The sequence below is a fragment of the Parambassis ranga genome, chromosome 2 (genome assembly GCF_900634625.1).
Source record: "Parambassis ranga chromosome 2, fParRan2.1, whole genome shotgun sequence".
Lineage (NCBI taxonomy): Eukaryota > Metazoa > Chordata > Actinopteri > Ambassidae > Parambassis > Parambassis ranga.
The window spans coordinates 916946-943971 of record NC_041023.1 but is presented as its reverse complement, the minus strand read 5'-3'; the positions used below and the strand labels follow the sequence as shown (position 1 = coordinate 943971).

At 54.1% G+C, this 27026-nt stretch overlaps 1 protein-coding gene across 1 annotated transcript; it reads left to right on the top strand.

Annotated features, from left to right (window-relative positions):
* Window positions 1-2: 2 nt before the first annotated feature.
* On the top strand, window positions 3-26497 carry LOC114431704 (arf-GAP with GTPase, ANK repeat and PH domain-containing protein 1-like; the record flags this gene model as incomplete). Its single annotated transcript, XM_028399297.1, has 11 exons — window positions 3-140; window positions 224-316; window positions 6250-6354; window positions 8641-8809; window positions 10028-10162; window positions 11226-11387; window positions 15860-16014; window positions 16248-16338; window positions 16415-16637; window positions 23947-24202; window positions 24278-26497. Coding segments are annotated over 11 exons (1737 nt in total), but the record flags the coding sequence as incomplete, so codon positions are not given.
* Window positions 26498-27026: the final 529 nt, after the last annotated feature.

Genomic DNA, 27026 nt, shown 5'->3' with positions numbered 1-27026 from the left:
GCAGTCTGAGCGACTACTCGTCGTCGGTGCCGTCCACACCCAGCACCAGCCAGAAGGAGCTCCGCATCGACGTCCCTCAGACCACCAACACGCCCACGCCCGTCCGCAAGCAGTCCAAGCGCCGCTCCAACCTCTTCACGGTGAGAACCGCCGCCGCCGCTCCCTCAGAGCTTTCGTCGGCTGCCCGTATCCATGGCGATAACGTTTATCTTCTTGTCTGCAGTCGAGGAAGGCGAGCGAGACGGACAAGGACAAGAAAGGCCTGGAGGCCCGAGCCGACAGCATCGGCAGCGGCCGGGCCATCCCCATCAAACAGGTGAGACTTCCTGTGTGCGGCGGCCTTTGATGGCGCGGCCTTGATTACCAGTGAAATCACACACTTGACATCAATCAGAGCGAGGGGCTCTCCCGGGTCCTCGGAGCGGGTCGTTAGGAGGAGGAGGAGGGACGCTTTCACTCTTCCTCCCTCTGTTCCTCCACTTCAGCTCAAAGACACTTCCTCTGCTCTGCCTGGTCTAAAGGAATGAAAGAGACACACAGACACACACACACACACACACACACAGACACACACACACACACACACACACACACACACACAGACACACACACACACACACACACAGACACACACACACACACAGACACACACACACACACACAGACACACACACAGACACACAGACACACACACACACACACACACAGACACACACACAGACACACACAGACACACACACAGACACACACAGACACACACACAGACACACACAGACACACACACACACACACACACACACACACAGACACACACACACACACACACACAGACACACACACACACACACACACAGACACACACACAGACACACACAGACACACACACAGACACACACACACACACCTGAGCAGCCTCTTAATTTGCTGCAAACGAGCTCCTCTCGTGTTGAAGCAGCAGTAGGTGAGACGGGTGAGGTGGGGGGGGGTCTCCCGACAAGCAAATCAGGCAATTAGCGCGCTCTAATCGCGGCCTCTCCAGTCGCCGCCGCGGCCTCGTTTGTAATCTCTTTATGAACAAATCGCATCTCTGATGAGGAGAGAGCGGGCGAGAGACACAGACTGGAGAGGGAGGGGAACAGAGAGAGAGAGGGGGGCTGAGCCGCCGTGTTTGTGTTCGGGTTTTAAGGAAAGACCCCGCCGCGCTGTCACAGCAGACGCCGCCGTAATTGCTGCTGAACGTGTGAAAATCCCTCCACAGCTCCCAGCGGCTTCAAACACACCGCCGTCTCCTTCTTCTTCTTCTTCTGTGGTGCTAATGCAGAGCTGCAGCTCAGCGGGCTGCCAGGAAGCCTCTTCATTATGTCCTCTCACATAAAACTCTGCTGCATTCAAGTGACATGGGACTTCACAGCTCTTCCCTCAGTGGTTTGTACTTTAGCTTTATGCTAAGCTAAGCTCCTCACAGTAAACCTGTCCAACATGGCGGCCTCGACACACCGCAGACCTGCTCGCTCACTACACTCTGTGTGTGTCTGTGTGTGTCTGTGTGTGTGTCTGTGTGTGTCTGTGTGTGTGTCTGTGTGTGTCTGTGTGTGTGTCTGTGTGTGTCTGTGTGTGTGAGGTCAGCTACCTTTTCCCCATTAACGCTCCATTTGCACTGTGTTTTACTTTCACACTTGTTTTTAATGAGACACTGTCTCCTGAACCACACACAGATCAATCCACCACACGTCAACAACACACACACACACATCTCCAAGCGTCATGGCGGAGGGAGGGGGAGGCGGCCGGCCGATGACCTAACAGCGTCTGACACCTGCCAGAGGAATTAGCCGTGTCATGTTCCTTTAAATACTGAAGCTGTGTGTGTGAAACTCGTTCTTCTTCTCTGGTTTTTCAAAGCTCTTTCTTCACTCCTCATGTCATACCTGTGTGTGTGTGTGTGTGTGTGTGTGTGTGTGTGTGTGTGTGTGTGTGTGTGTGTGTGTGTGTGTTGGAGCCACTTGTTCCACTTGTTCGCTCGTCCTGATCTCATTAGAGCGGCTCTTAGCGCGACACTCCACAACTCGAGGTGACGGCGGTTCACTTCGCCTCCTCTTAAAGGGGAACGCCTTCGTTAAGAGAGACCAGTGCTCATTAAAACCACAGACACACACACACACAGACACACACACACAGACACACACAGACACACACAGACACACACACACACACAGACACACGGAGGCCAGGACACGGCAGCTGTAATGAGAACAGGGCGGGTTCCACTCTGACACAATTAGCCAAAACAAGTGCACAGAAACACACACCGAGCGTTTACATGAGTAAAACAGCCTCACACACACACACACACACACACACACACACACACACTTGTCCTCGTTTATTCGAGAATTTTGAGAATAAATTCTGAGCTAAGACTGAAATAATCTGAATGAAACTGATCAATTAGCCGAAATTAGCGTCGTTAAACTCTTTGTGTCTGCAGCGCCCCCTGCTGCTCAGTTGGCCTGACAGTTGTGGACTTTTGTGTGTTAAGCCCCGCCCCCTTTGGAACCTCATTGATCAGCACATCAAACGGTGACATGGAATCAATAAGCTGGTGCTATGCCCTGCGGCGGTGCCTTCAGGTGCAGCTGTAAAAGTGACCTCTGAGGGCGGTCCTCCGCCACCTGCCCGTCCAGCCGAAGCAGGAAGCACATGTGGCGCCGCAGCTGAACCTCCTGTAGAGGAAGCGGCGGCTGCAGCTCCAGCCAATCAGCCCTCTTCTTCTTCTTCTTCTTCTTCTTCTTCTTCTGCTGCTGCCTTGAAGTGAGCGGACGCGTCCAGCTTTGTTTACAGAGGCTGTTGACGGCGCAGGGCTCCTCCGACATCTGCTGCACGCCGCTAATTAGCCGCTAATTACCGGAGAGGCTCGCTCATGTCTTTGAAAGCCAACAATCTGACAAATTAATTTCCTCCACCGCAGCAGCAGCCGAGCCGCCGGGACCGGACAGGAAGTGGCCGTCACGTGACGCTCAGACAGCAGACATCACGGGCCCCCTGACCTCCCGCTGCAGATGAGCGGCCCTGCGCGGCTGCTCGGGACGCCGGCGCCCCCTTCCTGCGAGGAGCTGATTAGCGGCGTGTTGTAATTGCCTCTCGCGGGGTTGCAGACGAGCGCGGGGCTGGCTGGTTTTGACAAGTGCACTCGTCCCCCCTCGGCGCCGGGCGCTTTGTAAGGAGTTAAATTGGATGGTTAATTCGGGTGTTATTTACCCTGTAATTCATTAGCGGCGCGCCGCCACTGGCAGCGGGCAGGCTGTAATTTCACGCTTCGCAATAAAAGATGTCTCATAATCTGCTTCATTTAGCAGCCAAAGAATTTAATGAAATTAACTGCAGCCCTAATTAAGACGGTGAATATTAAAGACCTGCTATCAAGGCTTTAACGAGGGTGACATGATCCGCCTTCCGCCGGATTGGAAAAATATCATTTCCCTGGGAAAGGTTGTCAGCGCTCGGAGCCATTTTGGCCATGATGACATTTGTGTGGCGCACGCTCAGCCTGGGAGTGGGAGGAGGACGGCTCCCCCTTTTTTAGAAATAATTAAAAGCAGGCGTCAATCAAAGAGTTTGTGTTTGGCGCTCAGGCGTCCCGGCGGTCGTGGTGCGCCTGACCTGAGGCTCTGTCAGCGAGGAAGAGGAGCCGCGCCTCCTTCACTTCCTGTCTGTCTCTGAGCGAGCTGTTTCACCCACTAATGGATTGAGACTGCTGAAGTACGGTTTGGATAATTGAGTTTCTAATTAATTACCCAGAACTCTTATCAGATAAATCAGCCCCCCTCTTCTTCGGTGGTGTTTTATTTGATCTGGTCGGCATCCTGCCCCCCCCCGCGGGCTCGCCCCTCGCCGTCCTTGCCTCGTCACCGGTGACCTTGTGGTGATGCTGAGGACGCCGTGGTCAGGTCACAGTCCTGACACAATCATGGCAGCGTTTCGACTGGAATTGGACCAGATGCCGCCTGAACCTTTGTCATGTGACTTGTGGTCACATGACATCACGGCTTCCTGGTTGTGTTGTTGTCAGCAGAATAAAAGCAGCTGATGTGATCTGGGCCTTTTTGTCTTGTTGAGATTAGAGGGCTCGCAGCGGCGCTCGGCTCTGTCTGAGCGGATGATGGATGACCCGTGGTCGCCGCTCAGGCCGGATCGGATGGCCGCTGTCGGTGGCGGTGACACCTCTAATTTGGCCTCCTGCTCTCAGAGGGCGGCGAAGAACAAAAGGAGCGGCTCTGCACAGAGACGCGACCTCCCCCGTATCTCCTCCAGGAGCCGCTGTCACGGGAGAGTCCATTGTGTGGGGAAAATAGGGGTGATTGAGTGATTAGAGAGTAGATTAGTGAGTATCAATAGCGGCTCAGCCGCCACAAAGGAGCTTCAGACAAATGCTTCTTCTTCTTCTCCTCCTGTGTGTGACGCGGCGTCTTTAATCACGGCCTCGGGTTTGAGCCTGAGAACACCGTCTGATGCGTCTGCTAACGAATGACCTCATCGCTCTGCTCCCCCCGAGCAGGCGACCTTTTCTTAAGCACATACTTCACGGCGGTCAGGAGCCTCCTCGTGTCCGGGGGAGCTTCCTGTGTTTTTGGGGGGATGTATAACCACATCTCTCACAGCACCTTGAACGCAGCACGGACGCCGTCGGACGTTTTCTGATGCCTGACGGATGACTCCATCTCCTCTCTCCCCCGAGCCAGCGACCTTTTCCCGCGCACTGCGCCGCCATTCTTCACCGGGGCGCTGAGCCCGTATTCATCTCCACACACACGTGGAGGCCCTTTGAGCTGTCATGGCCGCCGCCCCTCCTGAAGGTAGACAAGTGAGTCAGGAGGTGAATAATGGAAGATATGTCAGCGCTCAGTTAGCGTCCTGACGAGCAGGACTCATCCCGCTGCCCCTCATCCTCCTCCTCATCCTCGGACCCCTGAGCCGGCCTGAGAAGTCGTCACCGAAGAGTTTCCTCACATAAACACACGTCCCCTCTCTCTCTCTCTCTCTCTCTCTCTCCCCGCCTGCTGCTGCTGCTCGCTCGCTCACAGGCGGATGATCAGCTGGCCTGACAGCTGCACGGCTGCCGGCAGCTTTCACTCCACAGCAGCAGGAAGCCCATCACACACACACACTCACACACACTCACAGACACACACACACACACTTCACTCACACAGACTCACACACACAGACTCACACACACACTCACTCACTCACAGACACTCACAGACACACACACACACACTTCACTCACACAGACACACTCTCACAGACTCACACACACTCACTGAATGACTGGAGTCTGTGATTAGTTCACTGTCTGTGATAAGAGTGGGACGGTCTGTGGTGCGTTCACTGTCTTTGTGTTTTTAAAGCAGCGTCCTCTGTCAGGAGGACTCTCTGTTTCAGGTCCTGAATGTGTCCCGTCCTCGTGTCCCCTCTTCGTCTCTCTGAAGCGTCCCTTCTTGGCGTTTTGTCACCGCCAATTACAGTGAGGGTGCCGTCACTGGCGGCGAGGGTCACCGCGGGCCTGCCGCTCTGTCCCACCATCGCCGCCCGCCTTAATGAAAGCTGAGCGGTCGGGGCGGCGGGGAGCAGGCTTCTGTCCATCAGCCGGCGTGTCCCTCCCTCCCCTCCTTCCTCCCCCTTCACGGCTGGACTCTATTAATATCCTCCGTCGGAGTGTTAATGTTGCCGAGGTCCAGTGAAGTGACACGCGTGGCAGCGCCGCTGTAATTGCTAATCAGTGGACAGTTTTATCCCCCTCCGCCGCCTCCCACCACTCTCCCCCCTCTCCCCCCTCTCCCCCTTTCCCTCTCTCTCGCCTTCGCTGTGACCTTCTTGCTCTCTCTCTCTTTCTCACCTAATGAATCAGGCTCAAATGGAGTGTGGGCGGGCGGCGCTCGGCCTAAACGGTCAGTCAGCCGCGGCTGATGTGCGTAGGAGAGAGAGAGACTTCGGATTTCTCTGTTAAACTGTTGTTTTGTTCAGCTCGTTATCCTCACACACCACGAGATGCACAATTAGGACGCTGTGACTCACCCCGCGTCGTACTAACTCTCTGGATGTTTGTCCTACGACTGCTGGTCACATGTCCATCAATCATGGCTCCATGGTTACACAGAGAACTTTCAGGTTTATTTCAGCTTAGTTTTGACTGATGGTGCGTTCAAGGACCGTCAGAAAAATCCTGATTGTTTGTGCCTTTTCCTGCAGGGCATGCTGCTGAAGAGGAGCGGCAAGTCCCTGAACAAGGAGTGGAAGAAGAAGTACGTGACGCTGTGCGACAACGGGCTGCTCACCTACCACCCCAGCCTGCATGTAAGACGCACACACACACACACACACACACACACACTCACACACACACACACTCACACTCATTACTAACCCTCTCTGATTGGACTCCAGCGCTGTGCCAGCCTTCACTGACCTCTGTGTGCGTCTCCTTCTCTCCTGAGTGTGTGTGTGTGTGTGATTCCACAAATGGCTTGGCATCTCTCTCACACACACACACACACACACACACAGTGTTGATGGCTTGTGTATTAATTAGAACTCGTCATCTGTTTGCCCACGTCGGCGCTGATGATGTGAATATCAGCTGTAATGTCTCTGCTAATTGCCCCAGCTCTCTGCCCTGTTGGCACAATATCCCCACACTGTGTCATTATCACACACACACACACACACACACACGCTCTTCAGACGTGTTGCTTTCAGAGGCTTTATCTGTGTGGTGATCAGCAGTGTTTTAGTAAACTCAGGTGTTTCTACCGTCGCCCAGGTACCGAGCAGCAGCTGTTTTTATACTTACTGATGTTTGTGTGTTTAATTCTCACGTCCTGTCATCAGATTAGCAAACATTTCAGCAGATTAGCTGCTTCGGATTAAGCTGTTTTTTCGCTCGCAGCTCCTACAAACACTCCTTCAGGTTGCGGGTTGGATCCCCTCTGGACCCTCTGCTCATGTCCGTCAGCCGTCAGAGCAGCTGATGCAGTAAATTACTGTTAAAACTCATCAGTTAACACACTGCAGTGTAAACACACACACACACACACGCTGCACAAACCCCCTCCAGCACCAAAAACCCAGGTTTTCCTCGGCGCGTTGCGTCAATTAGCGTGTTTGTGGAGGCTAATCGAATGAAAGTCAATCAGCGCCGCTAATTGCCCGGCTATGTGCGAAGAAATCACATTAATGCCGCTAATTAAGTGCGTGGCAACGGATGCCACCTAATGGGAGGGAGACGTCTCGTCTAAAGACGTCGAAGACAAAAAAAAACGTGTGTTAATGTTGCTGCTGAGACACGGAGCGGCTCCGGGCTGACACATCAGCACTGACCAAGTTTTACTGAAACACACACAAAGACGGAGGCGAGCCGCCTCAAAGAGGCTCCGGCTGCTCCCAGACTGGACCTGGGTTTGGATTAAAGTTCAGCTCATGTAGACCTGATTCTAGGCTGGGTTTGGACCTGGAGTTTGGCTGGTTTGGGGCCAGTTTAGGCCTGGTTATGGCCTGGTTTAGGCTGAGTTTAGACCTGGTGTTTAGACCTGTCTTTGGACTTGGCTTGGGTCTGGGTCTGGGTTTGGACGTAAACCTGGTTTAAAGGCTTCAGACTGGTTTTGTGATCCTGTCTTCTGTCTTCTGACGCGCTCGTTATGGATCGTCTTTCCCTCGCCATCAGCAGCGTCCAGCTCATTTTTCATACCGCCGCCGCCGTTTATGCCTCCATTTATGCCCACAGTGCACACACTCAAACAGCAACCAACACACACACACAGTGCCCCCCCCACCTGCTGTCAGTGTGTTTGGTCGATACACACATCCGTCCTGGACGTCTCGGTGTGGAGTGTTCGGTCAGGCCGATGATGAAAGCTCTCCGATGCAAATGGAGACTCAATTACCTCGGTCAATCTGTCGGAGTGTGTGTGTGTGTGTGTGTGTGTGTGTGTGTGTGTGTGTGTGTGTGGAGCGTTTACCCAGCGGGCCCCTGGCTCGAGGGCTCTCCAGTGGCTTGTTAAGACGCCGTCGAGAGCACTTGGCTTTGAATTGGCCTTTTGTCAGCTGAGCTGCCAGAGGGAGGCGGGAAACACTGACTGTGTGTGTCTGTGTGTGTGTCTGTGTGTGTGTGTGTGTGTCTGTGTGTGTGTGTGTGTGTGTGTCTGTGTGTGTGTGTGAGAGAGTGCAGAGTGATGATCCTTCCAGGAGTGACGCGGGCAGCAGTGTTTGGTCAGATTTTTGTCTCCGTCCCAGACGTCCTGAGCTTTGTTTGTCCCCTTCATGTTGAAGAGGACGCCCACCTCCCACGATGCTTTGCTCCTTTCAGGCCTCTCCTGACCCTCCACCCTCCTCAGAGGGATGTGTGGGTGGATTTAACAAGCGCCTCTCGTCCGTCTTCTTGTCTTTTGATTGTGGTGTTTGATCTGGAAAGCAGAGGGGAGCTCCTCATCCTCACTCGTGTTCGGGGCGTGTTGGCGAGCGGGCGGAGCCACTTCAGCGCCGCTTCAAGGGATTAGTGTGGCTTTGTTCCATTGTAGCTTTTAGGGATTTAGGAGCTTTATTACCCAGAATAATCCCTCTGTCTCTCACACTTCTGTGTCTCAGGACTACATGCAGAACGTCCACGGGAAGGAGATCGACCTGCTCAGGACCACGGTGAAGGTGCCGGGCAAGAGGCCGCCGCGCGCCGTCTCCACCTGCGCCGCCATGCCCAGCCCCAAAACCAACGGCCTGACGAAGGACATGAGCAGCCTGCAGCTCGGACAGACGTCAGGTCAGGCCTCACAGATGACGTCACAACCACACACACACACTCACACACACACACACTCACACACACTCACACACACACCGCTTTATTTCTTCCTGTGTTTCATCATAAACACGCTGCGACCAACAATAAAAAACAGCCTCGAAAACACTTCTTATCACCTGAAGGAAGACGTCGTAAAACAAAAGGTGCACACACACACACACACACACACACTGGGTCCAGGAGGCCCGAGCTAATAGCATGAATATTCAGTGAGCCGTATTCCATGTACTAATTATTGTCATGAATATTAATGCAATCAGAGTCCTGGCTCCACTCAGCCAGCACCAAGAAATGAGCTGTAATGAGAGAATGGGGGGGCTAGGGGGGAGGAGGGGGGAGGCGGGTGGAGGGGGAGGATTCACCCGGCTGCTGGAGCGCACGGCGGTTTGATTTAAGCAGCCGGTCTGTACCAGGCTCCTTTTATGGGCCCCCCTGTGTGTCACATGACCACTGTTGGAGTAGTAGAAGAAGTGTGTGTGTGTCTGTGTGTGTCTGGTGTTTGGTGTGTCTGTGTGGTGTGCTGTGTGTGTCTGTGTGTCTGTGTGTGTCTGTGTGTGTGTCTGTGTGTGTGTGTGTGTGTGTGTCTGTGTGTGTGTGTGTCTGTGTGTGTGTGTGTGTGTCTGTGTGTGTGTGTCTGTGTGTGTGTGGTGTCTGTGTGTGTGTGTGTTGTCGGTGTGTGGTGTGTGTCTGGTGGTGTGTGTCTGTGTGTGTGTGTTGTGTATGTGTGTGTGTCCTGTGTTGTGTGTTGTCTGGTGTGTGTGTCTTGTTGTGGTGTGTGTCTGTGTGTGTGGTGTGTGTGCTGTGTGTGTGGTGTCTGTTTGTGTGTGTCTGTGTGTGTGTGTCTGTGTGTGTGTGTCTGTGTGTGTCTGTGTGTGTGTGTGTCTGTGTGTGTGTGTGTGTCTGTGTGTGTGTGTCTGTGTGTGTGGTGTGTGTCTGTGTGTGTGTGCGTCTGTCTGTGTCTGTGTGTGTGGCGTGTGTCTGTGTGTGTGTCTGTGTGCGCCTGTGTGTGTCTGTGTGTGTGTTCACATCCAGCAGTGCAACAGCTCCAGACCTACACACACACAGTCAGATGTTTTAGCAAAGACACAGCTAGCTGAAGCTAAAGGCTAACTGAGGCTAACACCACACAAAGATGGCCGCCCTCTGACGTGTCCCCTTCCTGACTTCCTGTCTCAGGCTCGGTGACCAGCAGCTCCTCGGTGTCCTTTAACAGCCGCGGCATGGAGGGGATGCACCAGCGCTCGTACTCCGTCTCCAGCGCCGACCAGTGGACCGACGCCACCGTCATCGCCAACTCAGGAGTCAGCACGGGTCAGTGACACACACACATACACACACACACACACGCTGCTGCATGGCTGGGCCTCAGAAGGCCTCAGTGTGGAGCTCCATGAGGGGGCCTATCATTTTAACTCCCATTAATCCAGCTGCCCTGACAGGCGCCACACACACACACAGGAGGACTGACAGCTGTCATTCTAAGTGTGTTTGTGTTGCCGTGACAATAAGCTTGACAGACAGCTCTGTGCACCCTGCAGCCACCTTCAGCTAGCGTTTAAAGCTGTGAAACGCTGTCTGTGGACACACACACACACACACACACACACACACAGTCCTGAAGTCCGATGTTCTGATGTTTAAAATGAGAGCAGGCCGTCGCCGGCCGTCTTCTTCTGTGGTGGCGCAGCAGCTGGTGTAGAGTGGAGGAAAACCCACAGAGGGAGGTGATCAGAGTGGAACTGGGAGAGGGGAGGTGGAAGTGTGGAGGTGGAGGGGTGAGGGCGTGGGGGGGTGGGCAGGGTTGATGTGGATGGAGCGCGGCGTGCAGATGGGAGGGCCGTTAATCCACGGCGGTTAATTGCGCGCTCGGGGATGGCATCTTGTCAGCAGAGATAAGTTGTCACATTTTCCACTTGAGCTGAGACTAAACGATTGTAAAATAAGTTATGGCCGTCCTTGGGGCTGTCTGCCGGTCGGGGCCGCGGCGGCCGGCGAGCGCTCGCCCCAACACACACACACACGTGTTTTTCCATCTACACACACAGACGCACACCGCGCCCATGTCAGTGTCGCCGCCGCGCCGTGATATTGATGGAAGCTGAATGTTATTTTATTCCGCCGCTAGTCACAGCTGTCAGCAGCCGCCATGAAGAGTGGAGCGCTGAGAGAGAGAGACCCACTCCCTGCTCTGATAGCCTCGCTCGCCCACAGGGCTCCGTGTCGGTGAGGTTTTATCCATCACACACGGAGGCCTCCGATTGGTCCGTTCATCCTGAACACTCAAACAGAACCAGGTCAAAAACTGGGCCCAGAGAACCGGTTTCACCCTGTCCCAGTGTGTTGTAACCATGGCGATGTGTGTTTGGTTTGTCAGACACCGGACTGGGAGACTCCGTCTGCTCCAGTCCCAGCATCTCCAGCACCACCAGCCCCAAGATGGAGCCGCCGCCGTCGCCGCACGCCAACCGTAAGAAGCACCGGAGGAAGAAGAGCACCAGCAACTTCAAAGCCGACGGCCTCTCTGGTACTGCGGAAGGTAACGCCATCTCCCCGCCCCCCTCGCCTCACACTTTCCCCGCCCCGGGTCTCAGCGCCGCAGCCGCCTCCCTGGATGCTACCCATCAGGCTCTGTGTGTGCTGACCCGGGCTGGGAAAGGAAGTCATGTGATCAGAGACTCCTGAGCTCGGCTCTGAGCGCGGGAGCTCTTCATCCTGTCATTGTGTCAGCCCTCCTCATCCTCTCTGTGGGTCCTGATGGGTCGGTTACCTCACCTCTGTCATTTGGTCCCCTGTTGCTGCTAACGCTAATGTTAGCCGTTTGGGAACGCACACACACACACACACACACACACACACACACACACACACTGAACAGATGTGGCGGCAGCAGCAGATGTGTAATGTTTGTTCCTCCATCACTGACAGTCTGACTGATCGAGCCACGCCGCATCTGCTCACTCTCGCTCCCTCCTCTTCCTCCTCTTCCTCCTCCTCCTCCTCTTCCTCCTCTTCCTCCTCCTCTTCCTCCTCTTCCTCCTCCTCTTCCTCCTCTTCCTCCTCTTCCTCCTCCTCCTCTTCCTCCTCCTCCTCCTCCTCTTCCTCCTCCTCCTCCTCCTCTTCCTCCTCTTCCTCCTCCTCTTCCTCCTCTTCCTCCTCCTCCTCCTCCTCCTCCTCTTCCTCCTCCTCCTCTTCCTCCTCCTCTTCCTCCTCCTCCTCCTCCTCCTCTCCCTCCTCCTCCTCCTCCTCTCCCTCCTCTTCCTCCTCCTCCTCCTCCTCCTCTCCCTCCTCCTCCTCCTCTCCCTCCTCCTCCTCCTCCTCCTCCTCTCCCTCCTCCTCCTCCTCCTCCTCCTCCTCCTCCTCTCCCTCCTCCTCCTCTTCCTCCTCCTCCTCTCCCTCCTCCTCCTCCTCCTCCTCCTCCTCCTCTTCCTCCTCCTCCTCTCCCTCTCGTTGTTTCTCCATCCTCTCCCGTCTTTAGCTTTTTCCCCTGCGAGCCTCCGTCAGGTCTGATGGTGGCGAGTGTTTTATGACCCCTCCCTCTGACCGCCACGTGTTGTCAGCCGCTCCCTGCCTCGCTCGGCTCGCCCCCCTATTAGTCAGCTTAAGTGAAATATTATAAATAATCCAGCGTATTGAAATCTTTTATCAGCTGTGTCACTTTCATTATTCAATAAGCGATTAGTAACAGTCTTCCCAATTTAGCCATTAAGCACTGAGCGTGCTCGGCCGCCCGCCGGCTCGCCGCCTGTCACGCCGGGCGGGCCGGTGAAGTATCTTCGTGTCAGAGCGAGGCGCAGCGTAATTCATGAGGGGGAACCGCCCTTAGCTGCCGAGCTCCCCCAGGTAGGACCACCCACACCGAGGCAGGAAGGCGGGAGGGTCCCTGCGCTGGCGGCCATGTTTGATGATAGCGCCACCTTCAGGATGAAATGTTTCACACAGAGATCAGAGCCGGTCTGATGAGCTCAGAAAGGCGACCCGCTCACATTCCTGCTTTGATCCATCAACCAGGAAGCAGCACGCCGCCTCCTCCCTGTGATCCTGAATTCCTTTCAGGTGGGTTTGGGTGGAGCGGGTGGGGACAGAGGGGCTCTGTGTGCAGCATGGTGCAGGTGCTCGGTCATGTGACCTCTCTGATTGCCTGAAGCTCCACGGGGTCAGAGGTCACAGCTTCTTCTGATTGTTGATCCTCTCTGGCCTCGTTTGGACATGTGAAGTATTTCATGGGTTAATCGACTCTAAATCAATAGATTAAATACATTTTATTGTTTTGTATGATCTATAATAATGATGTCTGTCAGTCCTTCGTTGGCCCCGCCCACCCCTCTTTAAGCCACGCCCCCTCTCTGCTGTATCTGACGCCTGTCTCTCTCTCCCTCCCTTGCTGTCGTCTCATTGGCCGGCGGGGGATGCAGCCAAGCGTAGAGCGTGGAAGTTAAACCGTGTCGGTAGCCTTCGCAGCGTTTACGCCACCAGTCTGCACGACTCAGAAGGTAAACCTGCTGCGGCGGGACGGACCTGACCCCCGACCCGCCCGCCCGCTGCTGCGGGGGTGGAGCCCCCATGTGGTGGGAAGTGTGCACTGCCCAGTAATCAGTGGTTTGGTGATTGGCAGACAGGCACTTCCTGTGTGTGATGCAGGAATCCTGCAGCTCGGACAGAGCCTGTCTGTCATGTGACTGCTGGTCACATGATGCTCCATCATGGCTTCCTGTCGCAGAATGTCTGTGCCTGCTGACATCACCAGAGCTGCTGGGACTCACTGTGTCCGTGTGTGTCTTCTGGAGAAAAAGATTCACGTCCACACTTTGAATTGTCTTCTCCGCCGTGTCTGCCCCGCCCCTCCCTGCTCCGCCCCGCCCCGCCCCCTGCCCGCCACGGCGAACCGAACGCCCCCGGAAGCCGGCGCCGTGCGGGTGGTGCAGGATGTGTTTGTGGTGTCGTAGCTTCAGACACAGACGCACATATTTCAGAGACTTTGGGAGAGTCGCCGCGATATTTTCCAGGTTATTAATGTTGTAAAAGGCGGCGAATAATATGAGGAGTAATGACCTGTGTCGCAAAGCAATACTGTGTGCGCTGACATTTAAGGCTTTTAATTTGTGTTTCCCCGGGCCCCCTTTGTCTCCCTCACGCCTCCCCTCTCATTGCACCTCCACACACTCAGCCTGGATGATAGGCTCGTATGCATGTCCCGCCCCCCCTCCATCGCCGCCCCCCCCCCCCTGTAAATGCTGTATATTTGGTTGGTTCTGTTTGTGCTGTTAAAGGTTGCCGGTGTCAGAGTTCACAAATTGCCTCGACGCCACCTTTCTGTGTGCGAATGTCACCCACAGTAGCCCAGAGCGCTGCCAGTAATTACACACACACACGCCGCCTGTGTGTTGGAGTGTGTTTGTACTCTCATGCATACGTTTAGTCCAGGACACACACACACACACACACACCATCCGCCGCTCCAGGACTTTCACCGTCATCTCTCAGGATAGTTAAGAATTGAAAGAAGACTCGGCTCACACTGTCCTCTGACATGGATCAGCTGCTGACAGAGACCCGCTCGGTTCTGTGTGTTGTAGATGTTCCTGTATGTCAGGTGGAGGTTTCCACAGTGGGAGGGTGGGCGTGGCTGCGGTGCTGCTCAGCCTCCTTTTATTCATTAGCCGCCGCGCCGCGCCGGGTCAGCGTGCAGCATTTAAATCCAGAAAACAGCGTTTCATTTACGCCGGGCCTTTCTGGACTGTTGGTTTCCATAATTGTCAAGCACCCCCCCCCCCCCCCCCCCCCCCCCCCCCCGGAAAACAGAGAATCATGGGAATTTAATTATGATGAGACTCTCGCCGGTGACCCTGCAGGGCTCAGCGTGATGGGTGGGCTGTCATTTAGAACGGAGACGCACCGGGTGTCGACCCAGGAGCGGCACACACACACACACTGGCTGTCTGTCTCATGGACACACACACACACACACTGGCTGTCTGTCTCATGGACACACACACACACACACACACACACACACACACACACACACACACACACACACACACACACACTGCAGATTTCGGTCTTTTCCAGTCTCCTCTCTCTGACTCGGAGTAGAGCTGGATATTTTCCAGCCGCTGTGATAAACAGAGTTTTAATTGCAGCAGCTCACACACGTTCGTTTTCAGCAAACTTTCAAAAGGTGTTTTCAGTCTGAGGCCTCGGGCTTCTTCCTCCTGACCTCCCATTGATTATCCAGAGCGCCCCCCACGGGGCAGCTTCAGCTCCGCCGCTCTGAGACGCTCCCAATTAGCCAAATGACTTAGCTGAGGAAGAGCGCTCCTCCTCATCACGGCTTCGCTCGCTCTGAGCGCTCCGTCCATGACTGTGAAGAAGTTTTTGTTGCAGCGCAGACCGAGGAATCCTGGGAATGATCAGCCGGGCTGCAGGCCATCCTTTGATTCCCCCTCACCTCCCCCTCCCTCCCCCTCCCTCCCCCCCTCCCTCCCTCCCTCACCTCTTACCTCCTCTAATTGTAAGCAGAGCGCTGTGGTCACTTCATCCTTTAACGGTTCCAAATGTGCTGCTCCGTTCTCAGCATCAGCACCGACTCACAGGGCCACTCACTTCCTGTTTTTAGGCTTTTGATCGTCCTTACAGGCTGTCCGTCACACACACACACACACACACACACACACACACACACACACACTCAGACTCAGTGTAATTGACTCTTGATTGGCCCATTAACCTCTGAAGGGGTTCTGGGTAACAGACCCATATGTCCCCCTGCAGCAGGCCTGATTGTAATGGCTGACCTCTCCCACTGACAGGAGGGGGAACATCCTGGCTTCAGGGGGGCGGGGTCACAGAGGTCACCATGAGAACAGGTGTCTCTGTTTGACTTCCTGTTCCCAGCACAGAGCTATTTTATCCCCTCTGAGTGTGATGATGAACCAACATGGCGGAGGTGAGGTGTGGACGTCTCTGAGCTCCTCCTCTGACTCTCCTCCTCCTCCTCCCTCCTGACAGAGCAAGAGGAGAACTTTGAGTTCACCATCGTGTCTCTGACGGGGCAGACGTGGCATTTCGAGGCCACGTCGTACGAGGAGCGGGACGCCTGGGTGCAGGTCATCGAGAGCCAGATCCTCGCCAGCCTGCAGTCCTGCGAGAGCAGCAAGAACAAGGTGACGCACGCTACACACACACACATAATTACAAAATACCAATTACAGTCCCGCACCCCCACGCTGCCATTCTCCACCTGCAGCAGGCGGCGGCGGCGTGCCGTGTTTACGCCTCAGGCTCTGCCGCCGCCCTCCCACTCTGCTTCCATTGCTGCGTCGTGTTGTTCCTCCTTCTGCAGGTCTGGACACAAACGTTCTTTCGCTTCATGGCGGCCATGTTTGTTTTCTTTCAGTCTCGTCTGACCAGCCAGACGGAGGCCATGGCTCTGCAGTCCATCCGGGGGATCCGTGGAAACGGCCGCTGTGCCGACTGTGAAGCCCAGAGTGAGTACAACATGCCACTTACCCAGAATTCCCCTCTGAGCCTCGCTAACACCCCATCCTGTTGTTGTCCACTCAGACCCAGACTGGGCGAGCCTGAACCTCGGGGCCCTGATCTGCATCGAGTGCTCGGGCATCCACAGGAACCTGGGCACCCACCTGTCCCGCGTCCGCTCTCTGGACCTGGACGAGTGGCCGCTGGAGCTCATCAAGGTCATGTCGGCCATCGGCAACGAGCTCGCCAACAGCGTGTGGGAGGCCAATTCTCAGGGGCGCCTCAAACCCGGGCCGGACGCCAGCAGGTAGGAGCCACAGCTGCAGACAGGGGGCGCTGTGTGTGTATCGACAGAAACACTGTGTGAGTGGACCACAGGGGAACAAACCGCTGAACTTTAGCGTGACGTGTACCTGTGTGTGTGTGTGTGTGTGTGTGTGTGTGTGTGTGTGTGTGGTGTAATTATCGGCCTGGGAAGCCAGCAGCCATCATAACAAATTAGAGCTGACTGCCATCCGCATAAAGATCGACTTCCCCGTCTCCCCCCCGCCCCCTCCACTCACCCTCCCCCTCCCGACACTCATTAGTCAACAGAAGCACCTTATAATTACTCCCCCAAAACACACACACACACACACACACACACACACACACACACACACACACACACACACACATCCTCTGGAACTGAACAAAATATAAAAACAATGAATCAGTGTGCATCCTGTGTGACTGTGTCTCCTCTGTGTGTGTGTGTGTGTGTGTGTGTGTCTGAGCAGTGTATCGACGTGCCATTAGCCCTCCTCTGTCAGAGCACTAATGCTTTTATTGTTGCTCATGTTCCTCTCTGTATGAATGGGAGCCATGTTTCCCTCTGCACAGATTAGAGGAGGAGGTCAATATTATCTCAATTAACCCGCGCCGCTCCGCTGCTGCTCCATCTCTCCGTGCTGTCGATAGCGGTTATCAGTCCATCCCTTAAGTGGCCCGCTGCCCCCCCCGCCTGATCCTCCCTCTCTGGCTGTTTGCAGCCTGCGTCCGTCTCTCAGGGAGGGGGGGGGGCGTGCAGCTTCTATGACAGCTTTATGGACTGTCGCTGACGCTCTATGAAATGATGCTGAGGCCGTGTCGCCAAGTTCACTCAGCACTTACTGCTCGTCTTAAAATACAAATCAACCTGCCACACGGCAACACACACACACTGAGCCGAGGTGTATGTAGTCAGAGGAAGAGGAAGAGGAAGAGGAGCCAGGATGGAGCCCTGTGGGACGCCCAGCCCTACCTGCTTCTGGTCATTTTGTGTTTTTAACTTCCCGTCTGCCTTCTCAGTGAGCACGTGCAGCATCGGCGAATCACACGCAGCACGTGTGGCGCTGTGTGTTAAAATATCACAGAGACTCTAAACCGTAAATCGCCGTTAGGGACGAGGAAGAGCGCTGACATCAACCTGAACGAGGAGGAATCTGTGGAGCTTTGTCCACAGGAGGGGGGAGGCATGGGGGAGGGCGGCTGATAGATGGAAAAATGTCCTCCCCTCGTGGTCTCTCAAGTGAGTAATAGAGGCCGAAATTTCATTTTGCAAGTGGCTGATTTAATGATCCAAAGGGTAATTAATGGCCTGATTATCTTAATGTTAAATATGGCCAGCAGCAATTACGCTGACCTCCTGTCTGTCAAGGTCTGAGCCCCACTCTCGCCTCCCAATTAGGTCCTGTTTGGAGGTTTGGAGGGGGGAGGAGAGAGGGAGGAGAATGAGGGACGGATGGAGGAAAGATGGAGTGAGAGGAGGAGGAGGAGGAATGGAGGGGAAGGCAGAAAGAAGAGAGGTGTTAAACCCCGCCATTTTTCCTCTGCTGTCGGACGGCGGGGAGGAATTATGTCGGCAGAGATGGCGCCTCACCTCACCCGCCGAGCCCCGCCATCTCCAGCTGTTGTCACCATCTCTTTATCTTCCTCCTCCTCCTCCTCCCTGTGCGCCTGCCCTCAGCGATGGTCCAGGCCTCATTAACATCAGCGCGTCTGCTGGTGGTTCCAGGGCTGCGGCTCTTTGCTCACCGTGAAAAGTGATACTTGTTGACACGCGTCGCTGGCAGTGGCGAGGACGGAGCTCGCAGGCTGAGGGACCCTGTTAGGAACCACAAAAAGACTCCGAGTCCTCTAAACGTTCCCATTAACCCCTGGCTGCCCGCGGTCAGCCGTCATCACCTCAGCTGGCACGGCCGCCCGCCGCCGCGCCCCAGCTGATGCCTCCGCTGAAGGGGCTGCTAAGTTTGGGCACGCTGCCCGCCGCGGAGCCCCACAGGGTCCGGCTGGCGCCGGGCAGCAGCCTCGCTCTGCGGTTCTTGGCGCCGCAGCTCATTGTTTTAATTATGTGTCGAGCGGCGCATCAACACCAGCACCCAGGGCGCGCTCGGGCGCCGTTTGACGCAGGCCTGAGCGGACAGCAAGTGACAGCGCAGATAATCCCACCTCCTGGCCACTGCACCGGGGAGCGGGCTGCTCCGCTGCATCCTTCCCCTCATGCCCACTGCTGACCTTTGGCAGTCTGCCTCACAGGGTCAGCATCACGTCGAGATTATGCAGCACAAACGGTCCTAATCCCAAACACACCTGTGTAATCTGCGCCTCACCAGCGGGGGGCGCAGTCATGTGCAGGTAGCCGCAGCTTCGTCAGACAGCAGAGAAATGAGCCGGAGCGAGATGAGCCGCGCGCCGCACACTTAACGCCGGCCCCACATGACGAATGCGCGGCCAGTAATAATTCAGCAGCAGGTCTGGCAGCGCCGGGGGGGCGGGGGGCGGGGGGCCAGGCCCTTTATGGGAACAGATTAGTCTTGTTCCCCTCAGAAAAGGCCAGCGCTAACAGATTTAAAATTAGACCGGGGGCTTTTAATCTGAGCCGGGGTGCAGGTGCAGAGGGCGCCGCCGCACCGCCGCCGGATTGGGCTCAGGGGACCACCAGAGGGGGCCCACATCACAGGATAATTGCCCCCCAGGGCCAGAGCCAGAGCCAGCCCTGCCTTGCACCCCATAAAACCCAAACTCCTATCACACACACTCTGTGTGATCATAACACTGATTGGACTGCTGTGATTTGAGACAGACACATTTGAAGTTATTCTCCTGGCACAGGGTCATCTTTAACACACACACAGACACACACACACGCAGACACACACACACACACTCACACACACACACACACAGCAGCTCCGGCTCGTCAGGCTGTAAATGTTTGAATCAGAATCAGGAACAGTTTCAGTGTCTTCAGAGCGTCGCCGTGTCTCTGCCGTTCGTCTCCAGCCTCTGTGGGATCAGTGGAGCGTCGGTAAATCAACTTTTTAAAATAAAGGCAGTTTCTGCAGCTTATTGTTCAGACAGCCGAGGGCAGAATAATTTGTTTGTGTGAGTTTTAACACAAACAAATATCAAGATGTCGCCTCTGAAAATGTTTCACAAGGCTCTGCGTGACTTCACTGCTGTATCGATCCGATATCAGCGTGCCCCACAAACAGACCTGTGTGTGTGTGTGTGTGTGTCTGTGAGAGTGTGTGTGTGTGTGTGTGCGCGCTCACTGGGCTCTGATTCATCTGCCTCCGTTAACTAGCCCGTCCCGCCTGCCATCATCTCTCTGCCATTATCTGCAGCTCCTGCTGATTCCAGCCGGCCCCACGGCCTGCATGTTAAACAGCACGCACACACACACACACACACACACACACACACACACTGACAGGCAGTGCAAACGTTGAAAAATAATTGGCCCCTACATTCTAATTCATCTGTAAAAGGGAGGCCTTGATTAAATTAGTCCTAATAGACATTATTTTGTACATGACTGCCTGTAGCCGCGTCCCCCGACTCGCCTAACAAGCCCTCCAATTTACTATTGACATTAAGCCGGCTGACACGAGCCAATCACCGGGCCATTCATCGTTTGTCATGGCGGCGAGGTTATGCTAATGCGAGCGCAAACTAAATGCACATTCTTTATGCCTGAGTCATCAGATTAACCTCGCCGTCCTCGCCCTTATTTTAATAATGAAGAAATAAATAACGCTCTCCACGTGCGTGACTCTGGCCGTCCTCCCCGCTCGCCGCCCTCGCTCTGCTCCTGCTCGCCGGGAGCCCTCCCTCCCTCTGGCTAATTGGCTCGCTCTGCAAATTGCTCATACAGTAAAGGAGGAGGGGGTGGAGGCAGTGGACGGCAGAGTCCTCCTCACATTAGTCCGTAATGTGTTTGGATTGAATGGGTTCACTGCCGGCCGGCTGGTAAACATTTGAAGGAGCGACGGTCTCAGAGTCCTGCCAGGACCCGGGCTCTGCAGCTGGCCCCGCTCCCTCACTGCCTCCCTTAGGTCACTGGATATATGTGTGATTGATAACACATCTGCATACTGATCGATCCATACTGAGGAGCGCTGGTCCCGCTCCGACCCCGAGCTACACCCACACTGTGACAACAGAGCTCTTTCAGAATAAAAGCCCTGCTGTAACCGGACTACATGACAGATCATTGATTGACTCCTCACTGCTCCACATCATGAGCTCCTCTCATTAAGCCCCGCCTCCTCATGTGTTTGGCTTGGCGTGAACCACTGTGGTGTTCTCCGTCAGTCTGCAAACACTGACCTGTGTTCTCCTGCAGAGTTAATGATCAGGTTCACACCAGAGGAGGTGTTCGCCCTCCCCCCTCCTCCCCCTCCTCCCCCCTCCTCCCCCTCTCCTAGTATCTGTGTGGTGTCAGTGGAGCGCTGCGTCTCAGCTCACAGATCAACTTCCCGTCGGTTTGGTCCATTTCTCCTCCTCTGCTCATTTGCATCGCCTCCCTCTGTCCGAGTGAAGCCCCACCCCCCCCACAGACCTTCCTCACCCCACCACCCTCCCTTTAATTATCTGTGCCCATCCAAGGGCAGCTAACGACCAGGCAGGAAAGGCTAATTGATTTCAGCCTCTCTCTCTCTGTGTGTTGTCAGCAGCGCTCCTCACCTTGTTCCTCCGTCCGCCGCCATTCATCAGCTGCTCTTATCCACGCTCCGTCTATTAATCCATTCATTACAGGGCTAATTAGGCCAGAAGAGAAGCCACTGACACCACGTCACTCTTAACCCTGCTGCCTACCGCTCATTACCTCACACACACACACACACACACACACACACACACACACACACACACACGCTGTAATTAATGATGGGCGCTAACAGCAGCTCTGAGCTGGAGAATCCTGTTCAGCTGCATTTTGACACACACACACACACACACACACACAGAAACAGTGTTTCACACACACACACACACTCCATCCTGTCTGCAGTCAGAGTGTGTGTGTAGAATAACAGGTGTTCAGACAGAGATCAGCTGCAGGAAGCTGCAGGTCAGAGCCTTTCAGAGTGTTGGTCATGTGACTGCTGCTCACAGTGACTCCATCATGGCGTCCTGCTGGCTGCTGAGGAGGACATCTTGGAGTTAACTCTTTATGTTCACCTCAGACATGACGGATACAGTGGTGTCATTATGATCATCAGCCCGGGCTGATTATCAGGGTGTGTGTGCCGGCTTTCAGCTCTCTGTCACTGCTCTGTTTTGGGGTCGTGGACCAATGACCCTTTTCAACACACACACACACACACACACACACACACACACACACTGCTGCGGGGAAGCAGCTGGTGGGATGTCCAGCGGTGGTCGGTCGGGCTCAACACCCTCTGGCTTTGGACAGACAGGAAACTCAGTGTGTATGTAAACACAACTGGACAAAGCAGCCGCTCAGGGGGAACGTCCTCACACACACACACACACACACACCTACACACACACACACACACACACACACACACACACTGCGAGGTCTCCTGAACTCAAACAACAGGCAGGAAATCAGAGAAGCACAGTGGGCCCAGTGTGGTGCCTCGAGTGACCCCAAACAAAATCACATACTGTTTCCAACGGCAACCGGGACGACACCACAGCCCACTGATGAAGCTGTCAATCACCTGAGCTGCTCATCAAACACAGCAGCACAGACGATCGATCAATGAAACAGAATCAGAAGAATGTGTGTGTCTCTTATCATTTAACTGACACACAGACACACACAGAGTGCAGCCCCTCTGGGCTCTGTGTGTGTGTGTCTGTGTGTGTCTGTGTCTTTGTGTGTCTGTGTGTGTCTGTGTCTTTGTGTGTCTGTGTGTGTCTGTGTGTGTGTTTTCCTGTCATAAGCGATCTCACCGGGACTCATGTTTAATTATCTACCCAGCATGCCGTGCTGCTGGAGCGCAGCGCGTCACCTAATGGGATGTGAAAAGGGACACACACACACACACACATTTATTAACACACAAAATATGAGCGTGTGCATTCAGACACATGTTAACACATACTGTCACACACACACACACACACACACACACACTCTGTGTGGTTAATTAGTGCAATTAGCCTCTCCACTGTCCAGAGCTGTGTGTTTTCAGGACTCGTTAGCTTGTGATGGAGAGTCGATGTTTACTGCAACACACACACTCACACACACACACATTCTTGTGATTTTTTTTTTTGTGTTCATCTACATGTGACCATGTCTGCCGAACAGACAACTAGAGGACAGAGTGTGAGGCCTTCTCCTCCTCTCTGTGACACACACACAGACACACACTCAGGCCCTTAGCAACTCCAGCAGCAGGGGAAGGCATGCGTTTCCTGGGTCCAGTGGCCTCACATTTCCTCTCTGTCCTCTGGAGGACAGAAAGCAGAGCCCTGCTGAGCACACACACACACACACACACACACACACACACACACACACACACACACACACACACACACACTGAGCGACACCTCCAGGCTTTGTCCGAGAGCTGTCGGCCATAGTCCCGTGCCCAGCCTCCCTACTCTGTCTCTGGGCCGGGCAGGAAGGAGAAGCCTCCCGAGACATTCCGTGATGCTAGCCGCCTCCGCCACGGCCACACCCCCACCACAACACACACACACACACACACACCCCCACCACAACACACACACACACACACACACCCCCACCACAACACACACACACACACCCCCACCACAACGCACACACACCCCCACCACAACACACACACACACACACACACACCACAACACACACACACAGTGGTATCCAGGAAGAGAGTTAATGAGATTCTGCCAGGTTGTGTCTTTTCCCACACTTTGTCTCCCATCATGCATCTCAGTGTGTCCACATGCTCAGACTGTATTGGAGGACGCTGTCCCCTGATTGGCTGAACACTGTAACTGAGTTTAGCTGTTTGTTTCCTCCCCCGTCTGGAGGAGCTGCTGTTATTTAGCTAGGAGACACGTGTGTGTGTGAGTGTGAGTGTGTGTGTGTGTCTGTGTGTGTGTGTGTGTGTGTGTCTGTGTGTGTGTGTTGGGGGGACAGCTCAATATCTCCCCCCTCCCCCGTCCTAATCCCAGCGGGCTGAGTGAGCTGCTGTTTACATGGAGGGATTAGAGCAGAGATTAGAGGGATCAGCAGTCAATGATACTCTGTCGGTGGACGCCGTGTCCCCTGGCTGTGTCTCACTTTAGGACAGGACTGTCTGTGTGTAACGTGGTCCCTCCGCTCTGTCTGACAGGGAGGAGCGGGAGCGCTGGATCCGGGCCAAGTACGAGCAGCGTCTCTTCCTGGCGTCGCTGCCCGGCGCCGACCTCTCTCTGGGCCAGCAGCTGCTGAGGGCCACGGCCGAGGAGGACCTGCGCGCCGTGGTGCTGCTGCTCGCCCACGGGTCCCGGCAGCAGGTCAACGAGACCTGCGGGGAGGGAGACGGACGCAACGCGCTGCACCTGGCCAGCCGCAAGGGCAACGTGGTCATCACGCAGCTCCTCATCTGGGTAAGACCTGACGGAGGCTCTGTGGCCGTCATCACCTGATCAGGTTTCTAACCACAGCTCTCTCTCTCTCTGCAGTACGGCGTGGATCTGATGGCGAGGGACGCCCACGGTAACGGCGCCATGGCGTACGCCCGGCAGGCCAGTTCTCAGGAGTGCGTGGACACGCTGGCTCAGTACGGCTGCCCCGATGAGCGCTATCCGCTCATGGCCACGCCCAACCTGTCGCGCCGCAACACCAACCGCAACAACAGCTGCAGCAGCACCGGGAGCGCCGCACTCATATGACCCCGAGGTCACGTGACCAGACAGACTGACACACAGACAGTGATCCATGTGGGAACACATTGACTTATATTGGGAACCACTACCTGTTGTGACTGTAAGCCCCGCCCACCTCCGTCCACTCGTCTGTTTGGGAGAACACTTAACAGGGATAACAGCCCCAAAGCATGCTGGGAAACGTGGTCCACTATCAATCATTGGGAAATAATCACATGGATGTCGCAGCTCATGCACACACAGCCAATCACCATCCGCACCCTCTTTCCCGCCAAAACATATCAGCTGAGAGGGAACAGAGCACGCCACTCTTCATCATCATCATCATCATCACCTGTACCATGTGACTGACAGCATGTCCTTCAGTATGGACCACGTTTGTGTTTGGATGTAAAAAGAAGCTCCTACAGGCTCAGGGACTGGAGACTGTCCTTCATCCTCATCACCCTGCTCATCTTCATCACCGCTCAGCTCAGAGCTGAATGCCCTGATGTTCTTTTCTTTGGAAACAGCTGTGAAACCATCACAGAGCCAAAAAGGGAATCCATCCTCTAATCAGACAGTCTCCCTGATCTGCTCAGCGATTCACTACGAAGGGCTTCTTCCTCCTCCTCCTCCTCCTCCTCCTCCTCCTCCTCTTCTTCTTCTTCTCTGGTCTCCTTGTTGTAAATAATCTCTCTTTTATTGGTTGTATATTAGTAAACACAGGAAGTCGTTACTGTGCACGGTGGAACCTGTCTCCACGCCTGGGCCACGCCCAGTCCAGACGTGGTCCGGATGAGAGCTGCGCCTCATCTACTTCCTGTTTGAGAGCAATATTGATAAAGAGGTGTGCGCTGTCGGGCAGAGCTGACACTAACCCCCCCCCCCATGCCTTTTCTTGTTTTGCCTTCCTGACTTTGTGCCACCCCCCCCCCCCCCTCATGTTTTTAAAGCTGTCTGTCCACAGTCTGGACAGGTGAAGACGTCCTTTTTTATGACAGAGATGCACTAAATCCGCCATCTTTCCTCAGCACTCAGAGATCTGACGCAGCTTCTGGCTGTTTCCATAAGCTCTGGGAAGTTTATTTATTTCAGTTTACACTAGAAGAGAACGCTAACTGAATGCTAACAAGCTAGGAAAGACATGCCACTTTAATTTTAGTTAACAGGAAACAGCTAGCGGTTAGCTCTGCAGCGCTAGCCTCCAGGCAAACAGTAGAATTCAAGCTAGGGAGCAGTTAGCTGGACTTAGCTAACAGGAAGCTGCAGTTATCTCCCTGACGCTAACTGCAGCTAGCATGGACCCATGCTAACATCTGTATATGTCTCTGTCCCCCTCTGATATCTGACCAAACCTTTAAAAAAAATAGAAAGCTATGTTTAAAATAGAAACACTCTTTGTAGCAGCAGCTAGCGCTCAGCTAGCTCAGCAGTTCTGCGGCTCTGAGTCGTCTGCTACAGCAGCAGCTAACTTTGATCATGTTAGCATGTGTAGCTTTAGCTTTCAAGTGAGCTATTTCTGCCAAACGAAAAATGTTAAAAAATGATCACACACACCCTGTGAAGCTCAGGCTAGCCATCAGTTAGCTAAGTTGTTGTTAGCTCTGACATCAGTATCGCCGTGGGACACCCGCCGGCGCCTGTACATAGACGTTAAAATGACTCCCTATGGTCAATACTTGGTTGTGTTACCTCATGTAGCCTTTCCCTTTAGCCCCTCCCACCATAAATTATTTATAAACACCCCCTGTGAGGAAGACTCCGCCCCCAGAAGAACCTACAGTTTTGTATATTTTCTCCCTCAGTCCATCCACCTTTATAATTATGGTTCTGATTTATCATCCAGACACATTATTGTTCTTATTGTCACTGTTATTCTAATTATTATTATTATTATTGTTATTATTATTGTCGTTGTTGTTATGAATTTTTGTTGCTGTACAGTACTGTTGTTGAAAAATTCTACCGAACAGAGTCTTCTACTGTAATGTGTCTCTTTTCAATAAAGACAAGAACAATGCTTCTTAATATAAAGAGTCCGTCTGTGCGCTGCTCTGTGATTTAAAGTGTGTTTTCTGGACTGACATGTGACAGGAAGTCACTGATGACGTCATCATCACACAGTAGTGATTAGAGAAGCCGTCAGAGGAGGAGGATGCTGCAGAGCGGCCTCAACTGATCCCCGGAGCCTCATTTATCAGCTGCATGTGACGGCCTGCGCTGATTACAATTTGCAAAAATATTCATTACACACACACACACACGCACACACACACACACGCGCGCGCTGGCTCTGCTCGCAGGTTACTGATGTCATAACAGTCGGTGCTGTCACAGATGGAGGTGAACACCAGCTTTCGTCTCCTCACAGGCAGCGTCCATCATGTCCAGCTCAGCACTTCAATTTAGACTACATTTCCCACAGTGCAGCTGAATTTTAAAAAAATGTAATTGGCTTAATTAATAATATTTATTATTTCAGTTTAAAGTCTGATATAAATGTATTTATTTATATCTTCTCACTAATATTATTCATTCTTTTACCATCTCAGATTTACTGAAT